Source organism: Cucurbita maxima, unplaced genomic scaffold, assembly GCF_002738345.1.
Source record: "Cucurbita maxima cultivar Rimu unplaced genomic scaffold, Cmax_1.0 Cma_Scf00004, whole genome shotgun sequence".
Taxonomy (NCBI): Eukaryota; Viridiplantae; Streptophyta; class Magnoliopsida; order Cucurbitales; family Cucurbitaceae; genus Cucurbita; species Cucurbita maxima.
In genome coordinates, this window is record NW_019272020.1 from 3949208 (window position 1) to 3966952 (window position 17745).

A 17745-nucleotide genomic window follows, 5' to 3' on the forward strand; every position below is an offset into this window, starting at 1 on the left:
AAAAAAAAAAAAAAAAAAAAAAAAAAAAAAAAAAGACAGCCATTTCGGAAAATTTTCATTAAGATTCATTTTGCACTTTGTCCATGGAATGTTATATGTTAGACTTCCAAGATATAATGCTTTGGACGAGCATTTAAATTTAGTAGCAATAACAACCAGTTTGGTTATCTGTAGGGGCATTCCTGAAAGAGTTTATCCCTTCAGCAAAGGAGTTTGCCACAATCTATACGATTTCTGCTGTCACAGAAGCAACATATATAACTTGGAGCCCCTGCCTTCGGCTCAGATGCTCGAAGAGAGATCGAGACCGTACACATGTTCGGACATCACGAGGTGTAGATGCTGCTGACTTATTACACTGTACTATTTGCTTAACATTCTTTCAGTTACCACTAGGTTATGGTGGTTGGTGTAGGAAGAAGCTTGCATGTTTCCTGCATCCCCTTCCACATTGAAATAGCTGCAGCACAATTAGCTTAGGTAGCCTCCTTGCTTATTCTGGTGTAAAATTGTGTGTTGGTGAAATAGATGCTTTATATCAAAACTGGCCTCTCTAATGGACCGTTGCATTTCTGACTTTCTCCAAGCATGACATTTAATAGAAGTATAAACTGATTTGGTTTGTTTTTTTGGCTTAACTAGCTGAACCAAGATGATTGGGCATTTCCATTTAGCCAATCCTACTAGACTCGTGTTAAGTTCAATTTGGTTTAGATTAGGTTAGTTCGGGTTTCTGATCGCCCTAGAATTCAAGGACCCAAAGCCTACACACACCATGATAAGTTCATCAATATATCTCAACCAATATTGTATAAGAATTGCATTCTGAATATCATAATCTCTGATTTTTTTACAGTATTTGATTATATAGGGTGTTGTAAAACAGCTAACAAAAGAATACTCCTGGTTTATTTGAATGCAATAAGGTTGAGTAATTACATGCCCCATTGGCAAGTAATTAACAACATTCTGACTAAGTTCAAGTTTTCCTGTACTTGAGAGCTTCAAAGCGAGCAGCAAGAGTGTCATAATCAGGCAGCTTGGGGTGGACACGAGATGAAGGTATCGGTGGAGGATTCCCATCAGGAGGTCGACTAACACCTCCGTCAGCTCCGTCGTCCATTTGAGTTTCTTCTTCACAATCCGATTCGTCGAACTTTATGTCGGTAGGATTATAGCTGTGTCTCCTGTAAGCCATATCATAATCTGTATTTACATTCGTTGTTCTCTCTTCTCCTGCCTTGAACTGATGATCAATATGATGAGAGCAGATCGGGGTAGAATTAGCAGGAGGGCTGAGATCGAAACCCGAGTTGAGAGCATCCCAATTCATGTCTTTATTTGCTAGATAGGCAGCTGCCTCTGCAGCAGCAATCGCTTTCTTCGCTGCTTTTGCAGCAGCTTCTGCGGCTGATGCTTTATCTTGAAAGTGCATACTTTCATCCTCTCTACCGTTCCTCCTGCACCAGACACGACAACGGAATCGAGTCGAGGAACAGCTCCAATGGAGTGTATCAAATGGTTCCAATGTACCTTCCCTTACCTTTCAATTTGAGCATCATTTCCAGCAGATTGGCTTGCTGCTGCTGCAGGCTTCACAGGTAAGCTAGCAGCGCAAACGAAACTCCGAGGCCCTTCCTGATCAAACGACAACGAAAACGTCAGTAACTTATTACAATATTATCATCAGAGGATAGGAAGAGAGGGAGAATGGAACAAACAATGAGTCCTTCGGGAGGCTTTAGGAGCTCCTTCTCAGATTCTGTTGTATCCCATTCAATCTGGTGCTCCTTAGCAATCTCCTTCATTATTTTAAGCTTCACTTCACCCGCAGGAGTTCGAACAGAGAGCTTGTCAATGAGCTGGAAAATCAAACGCAAGCAATTCAATACAAATTTGAATATAACTGACTTATCACTATCTGCCTCACGGTTTTAAAATGAGGTTTCTACACCCTTATCAATTATGCTTCATTCCCCTTTTCCAACTAATGTGGGATCTCACAATTCATTCCCCTGAGAGCTAACATGTCACAGTCAAAGCCCTCCATCCTCTTGAGGGCAAGCGTGTAACAACCCAAGCCCATCGACGTTCCCTTTCGGGCCCTCAAAGCTTTTAAAAAGCGTTTGCTAGGAAGAGGTTTCCACACCCTTACAAAGGGTGTTTCATTCTCCTCTTCAACCGATGTGGGACATCACAATCCACCATCTTTCAGAGCCCAGTGTCCTCACTAGCACATCACCTTGTATCTACCCCTTCGGAGAACAATCTCCTTGCTGACACATCGTCTGGTGTCTGGCTCTCATACCATTTGTAATGGCCTAAGTCCACCATTAGCAAATATTGTCTCTTATGACTTTTCCTTTCGAGCTTTCCCTCAATGTTTTTAAAACGCATCTACTAGGGAAAAGTTTCTTCTCCTCCCCAGCCAATTTGACCTCAACGGAAAATAACGGAAAATAAGTAAAAGGCCAAAATGTAGTTACCAGCCGATTCACTCCACAATTGGGCCTCAGATCAGTGGCAGCAGACACAAAATCCTTCCCATATTTCTTCTCAAAAACATTGGTAAGTGCAGAAAGCTCTGGAATCTCAGAGCACCTCGGAGCTGCAAAGATCAAACTAGCAACCCCTTCTTTCAGATCTGCCGGACATTCCCTGCAGCAATTGATATTAACGTCACAAGAAAATCCACCCATTACAGAGTTAATTTAGCCAATTCTCCTGAACTTTCTTACCTCTGTTTCGCTATAATTGATAATCTAGCCACAACTAACTCGCAGAAGAGTTCGATAATCTCATTGGCAGCCAAAACATTCTGTTCTCTTATCACATGTTCTACCTGAACAACACAACCTTCATTTCTTTGATTCAAACATTTCAATTTAATCGATTTTAACGAAGGCGAAGAAATTGAAGAGAGTGCATTACCCGGATCCGAGCAGTGGCGTCCTGACCCGACTGAAGAAGCAGAGCAATGTCGCGTCTCATCTGCTTTACCGCCGCCTCTCGCTTGTTCCTCAGCAGCTTTATCCTCGCCACCGCCATTTTCGCCGCCGTTTTACTGTCACAAAAGAAAAACCCCAAAATCCAGAAGAAAAAACAAACGAATCAATCCCTATTCCTCTCAATTTTCCCACATTTTAAAACAAAAATCGGAAACCCATTTCTGAGAAACAATCGTAGTACCATTTGGAGGAGTTGAAGCCACGGCGGAGGAGGGAGATGAACTGCTTGACGATCCTGACGGAACGATCGGCGGCGCTCATGGCCGGAGAAAAAAAAAATGGGGTAACGAAGAAGAAGAAGAAGAGTGGGATTAAGGGAGGTGAAAGTGAAACGGCCTCTGGAAGAGCAAAAGTGAGTGACAGCTTGGGCATAAAAGGGGGATCGTTGAACGGCATATCAGCGAAGGAGGCCCCACTGCCACGTCACCATTTTAGATATTAGCCGTTGGAGAGGATTTTGAAGCGCGAAGGAAGAACCGATGTAGCTCCAGAGTGTACACGTGGCAAGGATAAACTGCCACGTTGGCATGATGTCACTTGTATATAATAGTAATTTAGAAATTCAATCCAATGAGCCGAAGTCGAATAAAATTACTTTTCCACGCTATTTTTTTCGATAAAAAAGATCACGGGTTTTAACGGGGTATGAAAATTTTGCATATCTACTTTGATACGGGGAGCTTATTCTATAAAAATACTAGCAAGGTCTCAACGACAAATGATACCTATATATGTGATATGATAAAGTCAGTGGTACCATTTCAGATTGGGCTGATCTTCTTAACTATGCATGAGGTTGGGCTTAGAGTGAGCATCCAGACCACAAAAGTGCTACTGATATGATTCTTATACCTAATTGAGGGATCTTACAATATACCATTTTGTTTTTTTTCGTCATCATACCTAATCGAAGGATCTGAAGGACCGAAACGTTATCCATCTCTGCCCACAGTTACCATACTCCCGCTAACTTATTTTTAGATGGATTACAAATATTTTAGCGGATTAATTAATTAAAGTAGAATTTGAAAGCATAGACATAGAATTCTTTTCTTTTTGAATATCTATAAAATGTTGACTGGGATCAAAAAAAGATTTGTGTGATTTTCTTTACTTGATTCTTCTAAAAAAAAAAAAAAATCTTTCATTTTAGTCAAAGATTTTATTTAAATATATAATTTTAATAAATTTCAAAGGAGATGGTTCGTCACGATTAAGATGTTAGATAATTAATTTATATTAATAAATTAGAGGACTCCCGAAAATGAAATCAATACATAAACAAAAAGAAGAAAACATGACCTCAAGATAAAAAATGGATTTCATAAGAAAGAATCTGATACATCAAATCTAACAATCTGATACATCCTTAGAGAGGTCGAAAAGTAGCACTATGAACACGAAGATTATGATTCTGATTCTGTTAAAGATAATAGATGACAGATCTGATGCAAATGTTGAGTGGGGAAATGAAGGTTGAAACTGAATTTCTTGAAAGCCAAACCAAAAACGGACGATAGAACAAATATTATCCAAATGGAAGTGATATGATTTTTGGAACTCCAAAGATTCAATGCAGTTCTTCTATTTGATTTGGATTTCAGCTCACAGAGAAAGTGTTCTTGAAGATAGAAGAAGGATTTATACAGACTGAAAATCACTTTTTTGGTTCAAAATCACAGCCAACACATTATCAAATTCAAGGATAGAGTTCAGTTCACGAATGTACAGAGCCGATTTTCATCGCCGGATTTCACGAGGGGGAAATCACAATGCGACCAATTTTACTGAGTAATTATATTCAGAAGAGAAACTCTGGTATGAATCAATTCCCTGAACAATCCTTCTGTTCCATGTTCGATTCTTTCAATGCTCGAATCCAACCCCAACAGTCTCTCTCGAACAATCGATTGAATCTTCTCCTCCGCTTCTGCGTCTCTTCTCAACGATCCGAACTGCATCGCCTCGATCGCCATGTCTAGGTTCTCCAACTCGTTGGCTCTCTCTGCCTGATTGTTGCGTGTGATTGCTCCCTTGTGCACGAGCCTTGACACCACTGACCATCGGCTAGGTTTCGGTCTCCAGTGCACCGGCACGGCGAGGAGAGACAATAGAGAGTTGAAGATGGAGGAGGTGATGGAGCTTGCTTCTCTCAGCACTCTGATCACCGCCACCGTCACTTCGTTTTCTAATTGAAGAGGAGGAGAGGCTCCGGAGGTGTAATCCATTTGTCTGAGCGATGCGAGCGATTTCTTCAAGCTTTCATGCTTGATCTTCTTTCTCAAGCTGATATATGCAACGATGCTGTTCTCGACGCCCGAATCTTCGTATTTGCATCGCCGGATCGCCGATTGGAGCTGTCGAATGCTTTCTTTTATCACCAAAACAGCGTCTCTCGTATTGTCGCAGATATCCAGGAATCTTACAGAGCCATCGACCAATTCCTGTACCCAAATTTCACGTCGGTGTGAGACTAGGGCTTGTTGGACCAGTGGGAGGTTCAGAACCTCGTTTATGCATCTGTAGAGCTCCACCAGGCCGGAGAGAGCGCTGCAATTCGCTTCAATGCTTGAGAAGGAAGAAGAATCCAAGGATCGAAGCTTGGCTAGCTCTTGCTCAACCCGAATCGTGGATGGATGCGATCGAGCAGGTAAGCTTATACATCTATCTCTATACCGACTCCAAGGTGTTTGTGAAAATGCAACCATGGCTATTCTGTTGTAATTCTGAATGAGGGTCTAATGAGGGCAACTAGTAGATGAAATCCACAATTTCCCATCATAGCTTTATATAGGCAGAGTGGATAGAAAAAGGGGAAGTTGTTTAGGATTTGAATGTACCGAATTGAGCATGTGAAGGCGGCCAAAGATTCATCAATGGCGTGGGTTATGAAGTCACATCTTTTGCCGGCTAAAAAGTAATATTAAATTGGCATCCTTCAGTCTCCATATTTAATGGAACTTGATTTTGTTTTCATCTGCTTGCGGGGGAAGTGACTTGTTATCCCTTATTAACATCCCCCATATCTCCACCGCCACACCGCCAATTCACTCTTTTCCATGGTTGAGAGTTGAAGGTACAATAGCGTTGGAAATCGATAGCCATTAAACTAAACCTGGTAGTAAGAGTCAGCCATTAAACTAAACCAAACCATTAGAAGTCTAACGTCATCCCTAGTTGATATTATTCATTTTGGTCTATTATATTATCGTTAGTCTTACGATTGTAAAATGCGTCTACTAGGGAGAGTTTTCACACCCTTATAAGGAGTTGTTTGTTCCCTTCTCCATCCAACTGATGTAGGATCTCACAATCCACCTCCTTAGGACCAAGCGTCCTCAATGACATACTGCCCGATGTCTAGCTCTGATACCATTTGTAATAGTTCAACCCCACTGCTAGCGAATATTGTCCGTTTGCCCCTTACGTATTGTCATTAGCCTCACGGTTTTAAAATGCGCAACTAAGAAGAGGATTTCACACTCTTATAAGGAATGTTTTGTTCCCTTCTCTAACTGACGTGGGACTTCACACAAATCATCCTCATGGACATTAGACCTGATTTCGTTTTACAATAGCAGTCTTTTTCCTCCTCCTATTGTTTTACACCTTTTATAGAAGAACTTTTAGGCTGTTTCAGGGGAGGTTGATGTAAAGTTGACCTTGAAATGGCTCTCAAACTTCTAGAAATTATTAGGCAACTGGTTTTCCCCGGGATGTTGATGGAATCTGAGGTCTTGTAAATTGTTTTAGGGGTAGATTTTGGTGGTGAAAAGGATTAAGGTTTCAAATCTTGGCAAGGATTGAGAGGGATTGGGAGTGGAGCCCAGATGAGATGGCTTGGCTGGGTTCGTAGAGGAGTAGAAACATGAGTTATCAATCAAATCCTCTGGGAAATGGCAGCTGGTGATGAGAGACAACTTATCATGCAAATGATTGGAGATAAGAGCATTTGGTGGGTAGTCATGGGAGGGCTTTACTATTGCGTTATTTCAACTAGTGGTTGAATATTGGAAATGTCTATCAGATTAGATAGAAAACTAGGGGTGGATACCAATTTAGTGCCTTTTTAGCCACACCATTCGTGTTTGCTATGAACTTTATCACATGTCTTGTCGAAACTCTTGAGTAAACCATATTAGTTACTTTTCCTATTCAACAGTTTTATAGGCTGCATTTTGTGCAAACATGTGAGAAGCTGCTTCATTAAGACTCCGCTAACTTTTTTCCACTAAGATTCTAACTCATCCCTTCCACTTTAATTTCTTTTCCATTAGGATTTAGGACTCCATTGATTACGCAAATACAATCTTGTGGGAAGCTGCTTTAATGGAGTTTTCTTTTTCGGGGGATGCATTAGTGAAACTACTGTTCAGAATAGAAGTGGATAAAGAGTGTTGAAAAGAAAGAATTTTTCACAAACATTTTGGCAGGTGGTTTAACAGTCCTCACCCACAACCCTTATTCTTATTCTTAGTGGGTCAGTGTCCTCACTAACACACCGCTCGATGTTTGATTTTGATACCATTTGTAATAGTCAAGCACACCGCTAGTAAATATTGTTCTATATGAGTCTTTACTTTCGAATTTTCCCTCAAAATTTTTAAAATGCGTCTACTAGAGAAATATTTCTACCCTGTTATAGGAAAAACTTCTACTAACTGACGTGGGATCGATTGCAGCGAAGAGGTTCTAACTGACGTGGGATCGATTGCATTGAAGAGGGCACTTGGCTTGAGGAATCAGGTTGGGTTGGTTAAGTTACAAGGTCCATTCAAATTGTTTGCCATGGGGACGTTAAAAGCCTACTGGCAGATTGAGTTAGATGGCTGACTGGGCTTGGAAGCTCTAAGTCAAAAGGTTTCATCAACCAACCCTCCACTCTTCACTTGATTATTGGAGCAGTTGGAAGAGTAGTTTGGTCAAAATCTATGGTAATGTGAGTGAAAATGAAATCAAGGTGGAGATGCGAACATATTCCCCTGAACTTCATCTTTTAGAATATGTACAGATTTCTTGGGTAATCTTAGATAGAATGAAGTATAGAATTTCCTTATAGATTCAACAAGTTTCAACTTTTTAGACTTAGATGTGAATTAATATGATATTATGGTGTACTCTGTTCATCCCTATCTTTTGAACCTTTTTCAGATGGTGATTGAATAAGAACACATAAATGGAAGTGATCGAACAAGCAAGAGATTTTATCATTATCAATGACTAAACTGTTATTCTTGTTTGGATCAAGAACACATAGAACACTATCGTATTATGGACATGGAATTCGAGCTAAATATCCCTATGGCGGATCCCTAAAAGTTGGATGCCTTTGCAGGATTCAGGGTGTCAAAAAATGGCTATGGAAATACAATACATCTCCTATTGAGATATTATGTTCAACAAAGAGGCTCTTGTTTTGATCAATCTCCTGAACACACCATCCAACCCACTCTCAATTTCTTGTGCCGCCATTTCCAAACTCTCCAATCTTCTCTGAGCAATCTGCAACTTCTCAACCTCCATTTCTGCAACAACAGAGCTCAAAGCCACATCCACGTTCTCAAATTCGTTCATGGCACTGTTTGACTCGCAGGCAATCGCCCCCTTGTGCACCCACTTGGTAACCAAAGACCATCCTCGAGCTTTTGGCTTCGTCAATGGTGTTAAGTACAACAACACGGATTCGAAAATGGAGCTGTTGGTTGAGCAAGCTTGTCTCAGCGCTTCAACCACAGAGCTCAGGTGATTATCTGGATTTTGCATTGTGGATGAGTTGAATTTCTCATTCATCTTCTTCATTGATGTTATCAAGTTTTTACCTTCTTTCTTCATCTTTTTTCTATAGGAAATGTAAGCAGCAGTGGTGGTTTTCATGGCGGAATCGCCTTTCCTCCGGCGAAAAGCAGAGTGAAGAGCCCCAACATGCTGTTGGGTTTCTAATGCTATGTCCTTTGCTAAGCTGCAGACATCCAAAAGCTTCATAGAATCATCCAACAACTCGTCCACCAACTGTTTGTTTTCGGGACAAGACAAAACCTGCTGGGTGGAACCCATTTTGAGAAGCTCATCAATGGAGTCATACAAATCCTGTAATCCCAAAAGAGCACCACAAACAGAAGAAGAAGAAGAAGACACCCATGTCTTCACCTTCCTCAACTCCTCCTCAACCTTCACAGCACAGGGATGCAATCTAGAAGGCAAGCTTATGGACCTCGCTTGGTACTTGGCAGCCATTATCAACAACCTTCCTTTTCTTTTTTTTCTCAACAGAGCTAAAGTTGAAACACCCTTAGCTTACTACTTCTAAGTGGGTTTTGCAGGTGCATATATTTATAGAGAGATAGAGAGAGCAGAAACAGAGGCATCATATGGTGGGGGCAATATGCAGCCATTGATAGCAATGAATTTGGACCAAATAATTTGGGGATTGAAGATTAGATTAATGTGAAAAGGGTATGAGGTGTCGTGTAATTTTGTGCAGGGAAGGTGTTTATTAAAATGCGGAAGAGAAGAGTCATAGACGAAGGAAATTGTGGTGCCGCCACATAACCCATTACCGCCTACTCTCTAAAGCTGAGCTGCACACCTACCGAGGGCATCACCAAGCTGTGCTGTCTCTTTTTGCGCACATAATTGGGAGCAAAGTTAGGTTCTTTTCTCTACTCCCAAAATTTAAAATCATTTCTTTATTATTATGTTCAATTTTAAGTCTATCCATTATGGAATTTCTACATAATTGATTCTTAAATTTATATTATTATTTATCTAAAAAAGTATAATATGTTTAAGATGAGGTCATGGGAATCACGATAATATTTTAATATCATTATTATATGCGTAATTTTGAACGGCGGAGATTTAAAATTGATAATAGAAGGGTGTGTGGCGATGGCATAGGCAATGACCTCAAATTACTTCAGCCAGGCGTCACCATTTTAAATCATCAACGTTCACCTTTCCCCTTTTTCCTTTATCCAAGAAGCTATTGTAATTTTTTTTTTTTCCTTTCTATTACCATGATTGGGAGTAGAACCCTTTCGGTTCGGTTTGTTTTGAGTATTCGAGTCAGACCGTCTAAAGAAGTTAATGCAATTTTGAGAAGTTTAATGACGAAATAGATACAACTTTAATCAAATTTTTAGTTAAGTTAAAATTTGACTTTGAACTCTTTTGAGAGTCGTGTGAAGCTTAGCTTACTTTAGCAACCATAAGATAATTTGATGTTCGTGTTAAGTATAAGAGCTTGGTGAAGCAATAGTGAAGCTCGGGTGATGAACGTAATACCCCACTCGAACATGATATTTGTACAACCAAGCGAAGAATTAGAAAAGTCAGAATATCACGAAGAAAGATCAATAAATCAAAAGGGGTAATTATAGGAATTTGGTTCCTCAAAAAAAAAAAATTATTTTTTAAATATTTTAATAAGATTATTTTTTTTTTAACGAATAGTTCGATTAAAATATTTAATTTTTACTAAAAATCTCATTTAAATTATTAATTCCTTGCTAAAAATATTTTTTGGTATAAAATTATTAAATTTCCTTCAAAAGGATTCAAATATATAAAAATAGCACGTCACTAAATATATACAAATTTAAATTTAAATATTGCCAATTATATCACAAGAAAAATAATAATAATAAAAGAAATTTGGAACCTAATTATTAATTTAAAAAGTAAAAAAGAGAGTTTGGTGGGCTTACTTCCGTTGTTGTTGGAAAGGAGGAGACGCGTGTCCTCTTCTTAGAGGACGCGTGTGGCAAAGAAGTGGAGTGTATGCACTATAAATGACAGTCCAATTGGATAAGGACACGTGTGACATTGAGACACGTGATGAAATCCAAAATATTATCCAACAAAAAATGCACATTTAATAATTTTCTAAAGTTCCTTAAGACACGTGTTTCTTTCCTATTGATTGTGGCATGAAAAGGCTTTAAAGTACCATAAATGTATGGAAAATAATCTAGTAAAGAAAATTAAAAATAAGAAAAATAATTAGATGTATACTTTTTAACTTTAATTTAAAAAAGAATATAAAACTTTGGATTTAAAATTGGACGTGACATACCTAACTGATAAAATTAGCAATTCATCAAAATACATTAAAATTAGATACAAATGTTGCAACTTTTATTTATTTTAATTAAAGAAATCGTAAGAATCTCGAGAAAAAAAAAACTCATTAATTTCAATGAAATCAAGTTTTACATAGAATAGTTATCAAACGACCTCTATGTGTAACAATACAAGTCCACTATTAGCAGATATTGCCTACTTTAGTCTGTGACATATTGTCGTCAGGTTCACGATTTTATAATGCGTCTGCTAGGGAGAAATGTGAGATCTCACAATACACCCCACCCCCCACCCTCTTGGGGGCTGGCGTCCTCGTAGGCACACTACTTGGTATTTGGCTCTGATATCATTTGTAACAGCTCAAGTCTATTGCTAGTAGATATTGTCCGCTTTGGCTCGTTACGTATCGTTGTCAACCTCACGCAGGTCTACTTCAACCAATGTCTTGCATCATTCGGTGACTAGTTCTAATACCACATATGCGTATGTTAAGGAGAAATGTGAGATCTCCCAATCCCTCGCAATCCACCCACATACGCAAATGTTAGCTCTAATGCCACATCCCTCGCATCAAGATCTGGGATCTCACAATCCACGCACATACATGTTATAAAATTGTGAGAGGCTGACAACACGATATATAACGGACTAAAGTAGACAATATTTTCTAGCGGTGGATTTGAATTATTACACTATACTCAAGAGTTTGAGTTTCGTGCTATCAAAGAATGACCGATTATATTTATCTTAGATAAAATTGTGACCACAAAGTGGCTAAAATGTACAATACTTCCGAATGTTTGAGATCTCAACAAATCAATGAACCAGCATGTTAAGAAAACACACTCTATATTTAACTAAACATCTGAACATGCAATCCAATTCACTCTCTATTCCTTCAAAACTTGACGCCAATGTTCTAAGCCTTCTTTGTGCCATTTGAACTTCAGCTTTTTTATCATTGCTTTCGTTTTCTCTCCCATGGCCAAGGAGAGAATGGAGAGCAATATCCACACTCTCCAACTCATTTACTATTTTCCGTCCTTTCCCCGATCTCGACCTGATCGTTAACATCAATTGTGAGACCAATGACCACCCGCTAGCCTTCCCCTTCGCCACCGACGTTGATAGGAATGCTAGAAGCTCTCCGAAGATGGAGATGCTGATGGTTCTTGCTTCTCTTAGCAGTCTGATAAGAGGCAACAAATCATGATTCGGTAGATCCAATAAGGGGAAGCTTGTTGTTCTATCACTTTGCATTTGCTTCAATGAACAGAGGAAGCTTCCGATGTCTTTCTTCGCTTTCCTTCGGAAGCTGAAGTAGGCACGAACGTGGCTTTCGATGCTCGAATCTGCTACTTTTCGACGTAAGGCCGATTGAAGGGATTGTATATTTTGTTTCATCACAAGGATTATGTCTCTTGCAGAGCAACAAGAATCTATCAATATAACAGACTCAGTTAAAGCCTCTTCCACAAGCTTCCCCTCCTTATAGTGAACAAGAGCTTGCTGGGTGGAAGAAGACTGAACAAGCTCTCCAACAGAGTTATACAACTCTGCTAGCCCAACCAATGCAGCTTGAATCCCGTCGAGTCCAAAAGAAGTCGTTTTCGCATTGAAAGACAAAACTTGAAAGGATTTTAGGCTCTCCAGCAATGGTTCTGGCTTGAGCTCCACCCTCGCAGGCAAGCTAACCGATCTAACAGGCTGGTGGGCGTCGGTGAATATCGATGAGATCACCATCCTTGGTGTGTAAATTGCTGAAACTCACAAGAGACTTGAATGGCTTGAGCAAAACCAACCAACATAACAGCCAATTTATATGGAAAAGAGAAGTTAACAAAGTCTGTATGCATGCATGTCAAAGCCACAGCGTTATAGACCAGAGGCTCAGCTCTGTTTGATTCTCTTGTAACAGTTTCAGCCTACAAACTGAGCATCTATGTCAAATTTTTTAATAAAATGCTCCACCAATTGGCCAACATCAAGCTCTGACAACAATATACAATAATAAAGTATTGAACATGTTGGCATAGTTGCAGGCCATAATGATACCAATGCCACCCTGCCTCCCCAATAATTGGGCTCTCCTAAACCCAACATAATTTAAGATGAATCAGATGAATAATCATGTGGGTGAAAAAAGAATCAGCTAAATTCAAACCTAAATATTCTCGACCCATGTTTTGTCTCCACCCATGAAGAAGAATGTGCATAGAAATAAAAAGTGGCTACCCCCTTTTAAATGGTGGCTTTGTTAATAGCTATAGCCATGAATCTAGGCTTACAATGAGCAAACATTGCTACTACCATTCCAATATTATAGTAATGTTTGTAATGCAGCAGCAGACAAAGGGCGGGGCATGCGGCTAACACAATGGGGGAAGAGAAAGTTACCTAAATAGCTGGTTATGAAAATCCACAAATGCTCATCAATCACTTTGTAAGAACTTTAAAAAGTCATTGTACAGTGGAATTCAAACACAAAAATCAAGTAAACTATTGCATGATCTTGCTCTATAGAACACCATAATTTTCAGTTTGAGAGATAAAAGAGTAAAATTTCTCATTATAACAGAGAGAAATGGCTTAAAAGAGAAAGTGGGTATGAGAGAAAACAAACCACATGGTGAAAAATTGAGAGAAGACAATGAGGCCCCGTTCGTGGTGAGACACCATGAGGGAGACACAAGAGGAGGTTCAGTCAGGCATTTTGTCGAACATGTGAAGGGCGCAGAGCGAAAAACAGAGCAAAAATCTTTACGGTAGCGGATGAATGGGGAGGTGCATGAATGTAATGCAATCCATTGCCTTCAAGGATAAGAATAAGGATTCTATTATCAGTCACCCAACGAAAAAAAAAAAGAAAAAAAAAAAGAACAAAAGAACGTAATTGTGTCATAAATTCATGAATTTATTGTTGGCTTCCATTTTTTTAAAATGAATTTACAGCTACACTTATGAATCCATGATAATTTAAAATGATAAAATTAGGGAATATATTCCTCCAAAATCTTTTGATATCGGAGTAAATTAACAAGTATCACATTTGAGGTAAATCATATTCCGTTAAAAAAAACATTTAAAAGAAATTAGAGCTATTACATATACCAATAAAATAATAATCATTGTTGTTAAATGAATTCTAAATAGAAATATGTTTGGTTTAGAGTATTCCTGTTGAATTTTTAAAAAATATTTAAAAATGACTAATATTAGTTATGGACATTAATAACCCTCTTAGCACTTTAAGATAAGTAATTAACGTGATATAATCACAAAAGATGCAGTGGAATGTTAAAGCCATTAGAGAATTCAAGTTCCAAATCTTAGAACTTGGAACATGACCAAAACAAATATTCAAATCTATATTGTCCAAAACTTCAATGTTTGAACACTAATGTTAAGCATCTGAATGAATATGACACTGATATGAAGTACGGATGAATAGAGAGAGGGAGAGAAAAACGTACAGATGTACAAAATAATAATAATAATAAATAATAATAATTTGGTATTTATCAAACCATATGGCTTGGCATTGCAATGTGGGTTCTCAACATTAAAGCCTGGCAATGAGTGGGTGTCTCCTAATTCTAGAAAAAAGAATCCACATGAATCAATTCCTTTGACCACTCAAGATGATCATACAAATCATGTTTATTGCCCTAAAAATCACCCAGAATCTAGAGTTTTGTTTGTTTCTCTTGCAAAATGAATTGAAAGTATTTTGTTATGAATACATCGAATGGATTTGGTCTTATACATACGCGAGGAAGGTAATAAAAAAAAGGAAAGAAGATGAGTCCTTCTTCCTTTTATCACTTAGCTTAGGAGCGTGCGAGATGAAAGTCTCATACACGGTTTTGAATGAAAGAAAAAAGTGAGGAATCCTCTTTTCGACTCTGACTCTCCCACTCCAATCGTTGCTTTTCTTTCTGTTACTTCGAAAGTAGCTGGTTCAGCTTCAGCCACTCGAATTTTCGATATTCCTTTTTATTTCTCATCAATCAAATGACATCTTCTTCTAGAAATCCTAGCTATTCTTTGCATGATATTGGAAAATCTCATTCCTATTACTCAAACAAGCATGAAACGTATGCTTGCATATTCGTCCATCAGTTCAAATCGGATATGTAATTATTGGAATAATTGTTGGAGACTCAAATGGTGGATATGCAAGCATGATAACTTATATGCGGTTCTATATCGCCATGAATCTAGGAACCACAACCAACTCAAACTCAACCTAAATAAGTTAGCGACTCGACCCAAATCATAAATCATACCTTTTGAGATGATCGAAGTTTTTTGGGTTCAGCATATTCTCCTGCCATTGTTTGAGCTAAGAAAATTTACCCAGCAAGCTCTGATAACCCGGGCTAAACCACTTTGTTCATCAGCCAGCCAAATTCTTGTTGAGGTTGTCAATCGAGGCCTAAATCAGAGGAACTAGAAACGTGAGATTTGGCAGCTATCATCAGAACGAGTAAAGAAATAGAATTTGGTATCAGCTGCCATCAAAATTGTCGAATACTTGATATTCTAATCCATTCCAAAAGTATAAATCTATAACCACAATTCATAACATTCGAGAAGACTTAAGATGTCACTGCATTAACCTGCTAAAGCGGCAAAACTTATACCATATCGATTGGAGAGAGGAACGAGTGCCAGTGAAGACGTTGGACCTCGAAAGGTGGTGGATTGTGAGAACCCACGTCGGTTGGAGAGGGGAACGGAACATTTTTATAAGAGTGTGGAAACCTCTCTCTCTAATAGGGGCGTTTTAAAAATCTTGAGGGGAAGTCCGAAAGGAAAAGCTCAAAGAGAAAAAATATCTACTATCGGTGGGCTTGGGCTATTGCTATTACAATGTTCATCCAATCTAAGAATATTCTTCTTTACAATTGTCCCACTCTTGAGGAAATGAGTGAGCATCAAGATTCTAGATCCAAACAATAGTAGTAGCGGGACCTTGACTATCTACTATATGTGAGATCGGTTGGGGAGTAGAATGAAACATTTCTTATAAACTTGTACACACCTTTTTTTAGGAGATACATTTTAAAAAATTTGAAAGAAAACTCATAAAAGACAATATCTGTTAATGGTCGTTGGGCTTAAGCTTGGGCAGTTACATTATAGGACAAGATTTGGCTCATTCCTCAGTATAAATGTTCGTTCAGGAAAAATAAAAGGCACCCTTTAACGACATTGAGTAAAAGCAGAAAACTTTCAAAAGATACAAACAATTAATACGAAATGACCAAAGTTGTACCAGTTATATAGCATGGCTTTGCTCCCTCGCCTTCTTCAGAGACTTCAGTGTACTCTCCAACGTTGAATATGCAGCAACATCAGTCATACTTTTACTCTCAACTGCATAATCAAACACTCGATAGGCTTCAGCAATTCTACCACTACTGCAAAGCGCCCGACACCAATTGCCTCGCTGCCCCTGCCAAGTGTCATGGTCATTCTCGTCCAAGCCGTGCTGCATGCCCATACCTCGTTGCTCATCCATTGTGTTGTCTTTTACTGGTATGTTATATAACATTGTTTTCAAATCCTCTCAATCTTGGTTTCAATGTCTACTTGTAAATCTCTCCATCCCGTTTTCTAAAATCTTCTTCTCAAATCGAAGTTAGAGATATGCTTGCATACATTGACTAGCCGTAGGTGACACGAATATAGATTGACTTGACTCACTTGCTGTTGAGAAGTGAGTGTCGTACTATCGCAAAGTCCACTGCCAATAAAAGTGCGATTGTGACCGCAAGCATACAATAGCCCTTCATAATTGAGTTATAAACAAAGCAATTCAGCTTAAAACCCTCCTTAGCCAGCACACTAACCAACCGTGTCGCCTCACGTAGATCCTTGCTACACACATTATCTATCAAGATAGTATAAGTAACAAGATCTGGCTTCGCGCCACAGCTACTACGCATTTTATCAATAAAACCATAAACAGTAGACAGAGCTTTGGATTTGCAAAGTTGTTTAACGAGATGATTAAATGTATAAGAATCAAGAGGCGAGTCTATAGCTTCATCAACCAAACCTGCCGAACAAAGCGAATGCACAGCAATATCCGTGGTTACCTTGACAGGATTGAAGCCATTGTTAACCATGAAATTGAGAATTTGCCGAACCGAATCGAGAGACGAATCAGTACCATTCCCGGAGGTGAAGAGTAAGATATAAAACGTCGATCGATCCGATGAGGTTTTGTGGTGGTGGGGATGAAGGAGCTGTAGAGCTTCTTGGCATCTGCAAGACTAGCCGATTTGAACACCGTCGGGAGTTTAGGCTTTTCGGGGTGGCCGGAGCTCTGACTCGATGAGGTTTTGTGGAGAAGTTTTGGTGTTCGTTTTCCATATAAGGAGCGGTACTCGCCGGACAAAAGCGGAGGCGCCGCCAGAGGACGAGGCGGTTGGTTAACGACCGTGGTGAAGAGAGCTGAACGAAAAGAAGGCGACAATTTCCCCATCTTTCAATTCCCCCGCGCTGATCGAACCAATTGTAAGGGTTTCTTACGGAACTTGAGATTTGCGTGGGAAAGTAAATGGGCCGTTATTCGGCCCAACAAGACAATAAAAAATTGCGTGGGAAAGTAAATGGGCCGTGGTTCGACCCACCAAGATCACAA

The 17745-nt window shown here is 39.1% G+C and overlaps 5 protein-coding genes and 1 pseudogene across 6 annotated transcripts in view; 2 read left to right on the plus strand and 4 right to left on the minus strand.

Annotated features, from left to right (window-relative positions):
* The window catches only part of LOC111477665 (protein S-acyltransferase 10-like), a 5322-nt gene extending 4684 nt beyond the window's left edge, over window positions 1-638 (plus strand). The window contains exon 11 of the mRNA XM_023121535.1: window positions 175-638. Within this exon, the coding sequence (XP_022977303.1) occupies window positions 175-349 (175 nt within the window). The 3' untranslated portion in view covers window positions 350-638. The remainder of the gene's footprint in view (window positions 1-174) is intronic.
* Window positions 639-779: 141 nt separating this feature from the next.
* On the minus strand, window positions 780-9295 carry LOC111477662 (IST1-like protein). 2 transcript variants are annotated; one of them, XM_023121531.1, is made up of 8 exons: window positions 9123-9295; window positions 3190-3313; window positions 2932-3064; window positions 2739-2842; window positions 2487-2658; window positions 1722-1862; window positions 1544-1638; window positions 780-1460 (listed from the first exon to the last, which is right to left on the minus strand). In XM_023121531.1, the coding sequence occupies exons 1-8, from the start codon at window positions 9145-9147 to the stop codon at window positions 980-982; spliced, it is 1275 nt and encodes a 424-aa protein (XP_022977299.1). In that variant the 5' UTR covers window positions 9148-9295; the 3' UTR covers window positions 780-979. The 2 variants fall into 2 exon arrangements, with proteins under 2 accessions (XP_022977299.1, XP_022977300.1); XM_023121532.1 differs by lacking the exon at window positions 9123-9295 and having other exon boundaries at window positions 3190-3357.
* Window positions 4576-6129, minus strand: LOC111477671. Its single transcript, XM_023121540.1, has one exon. The coding sequence runs from the start codon at window positions 5714-5716 to the stop codon at window positions 4793-4795; it is 924 nt and encodes a 307-aa protein (XP_022977308.1). The 5' UTR covers window positions 5717-6129; the 3' UTR covers window positions 4576-4792.
* LOC111477650 lies at window positions 6319-17681 on the minus strand (annotated as a pseudogene).
* On the plus strand, window positions 8160-9760 carry LOC111477676. The gene is made up of 2 exons (XM_023121557.1): window positions 8160-8750; window positions 8854-9760. The coding sequence occupies exons 1-2, from the start codon at window positions 8581-8583 to the stop codon at window positions 8990-8992; spliced, it is 309 nt and encodes a 102-aa protein (XP_022977325.1). The 5' UTR covers window positions 8160-8580; the 3' UTR covers window positions 8993-9760.
* On the minus strand, window positions 11802-13845 carry LOC111477670. The gene is made up of 2 exons (XM_023121539.1): window positions 13488-13845; window positions 11802-12850 (listed from the first exon to the last, which is right to left on the minus strand). Exon 2 carries the CDS (start codon window positions 12831-12833, stop codon window positions 11907-11909), a length of 927 nt encoding a protein of 308 aa, XP_022977307.1. The 5' UTR covers window positions 12834-12850; window positions 13488-13845; the 3' UTR covers window positions 11802-11906.
* Window positions 17682-17745: the final 64 nt, after the last annotated feature.

Bases quoted from the DNA above. Each gene is read 5' to 3' on its own strand.
- LOC111477671 (XM_023121540.1), bottom strand. From the start codon at position 5,716: ATGGTTGCATTTTCACAAACACCTTGGAGTCGGTATAGAGATAGATGT.
- LOC111477676 (XM_023121557.1), top strand. From the start codon at position 8,581: ATGGCACTGTTTGACTCGCAGGCAATCGCCCCCTTGTGCACCCACTTG. The intron at 8,751-8,853 runs GTGATTATCTGG...TTTTTTCTATAG, and splicing joins GCTTCAACCACAGAGCTCAG to GAAATGTAAGCAGCAGTGGT.
- LOC111477662 (XM_023121531.1), bottom strand. From the start codon at position 9,147: ATGGGTGTCTTCTTCTTCTTCTTCT. The intron at 3,314-9,122 runs GTTTGTGGTGCT...CCTTAATCCCAC, and splicing joins TGTCTTCTTCTTCTTCTTCT to TCTTCTTCTTCTTCTTCGTT. The intron at 1,863-2,486 runs GTAACTACATTT...TTGATTTTCCAG, and splicing joins ATTGTGGAGTGAATCGGCTG to CTCATTGACAAGCTCTCTGT.
- LOC111477670 (XM_023121539.1), bottom strand. From the start codon at position 12,833: ATGGTGATCTCATCGATATTCACCGACGCCCACCAGCCTGTTAGATCG.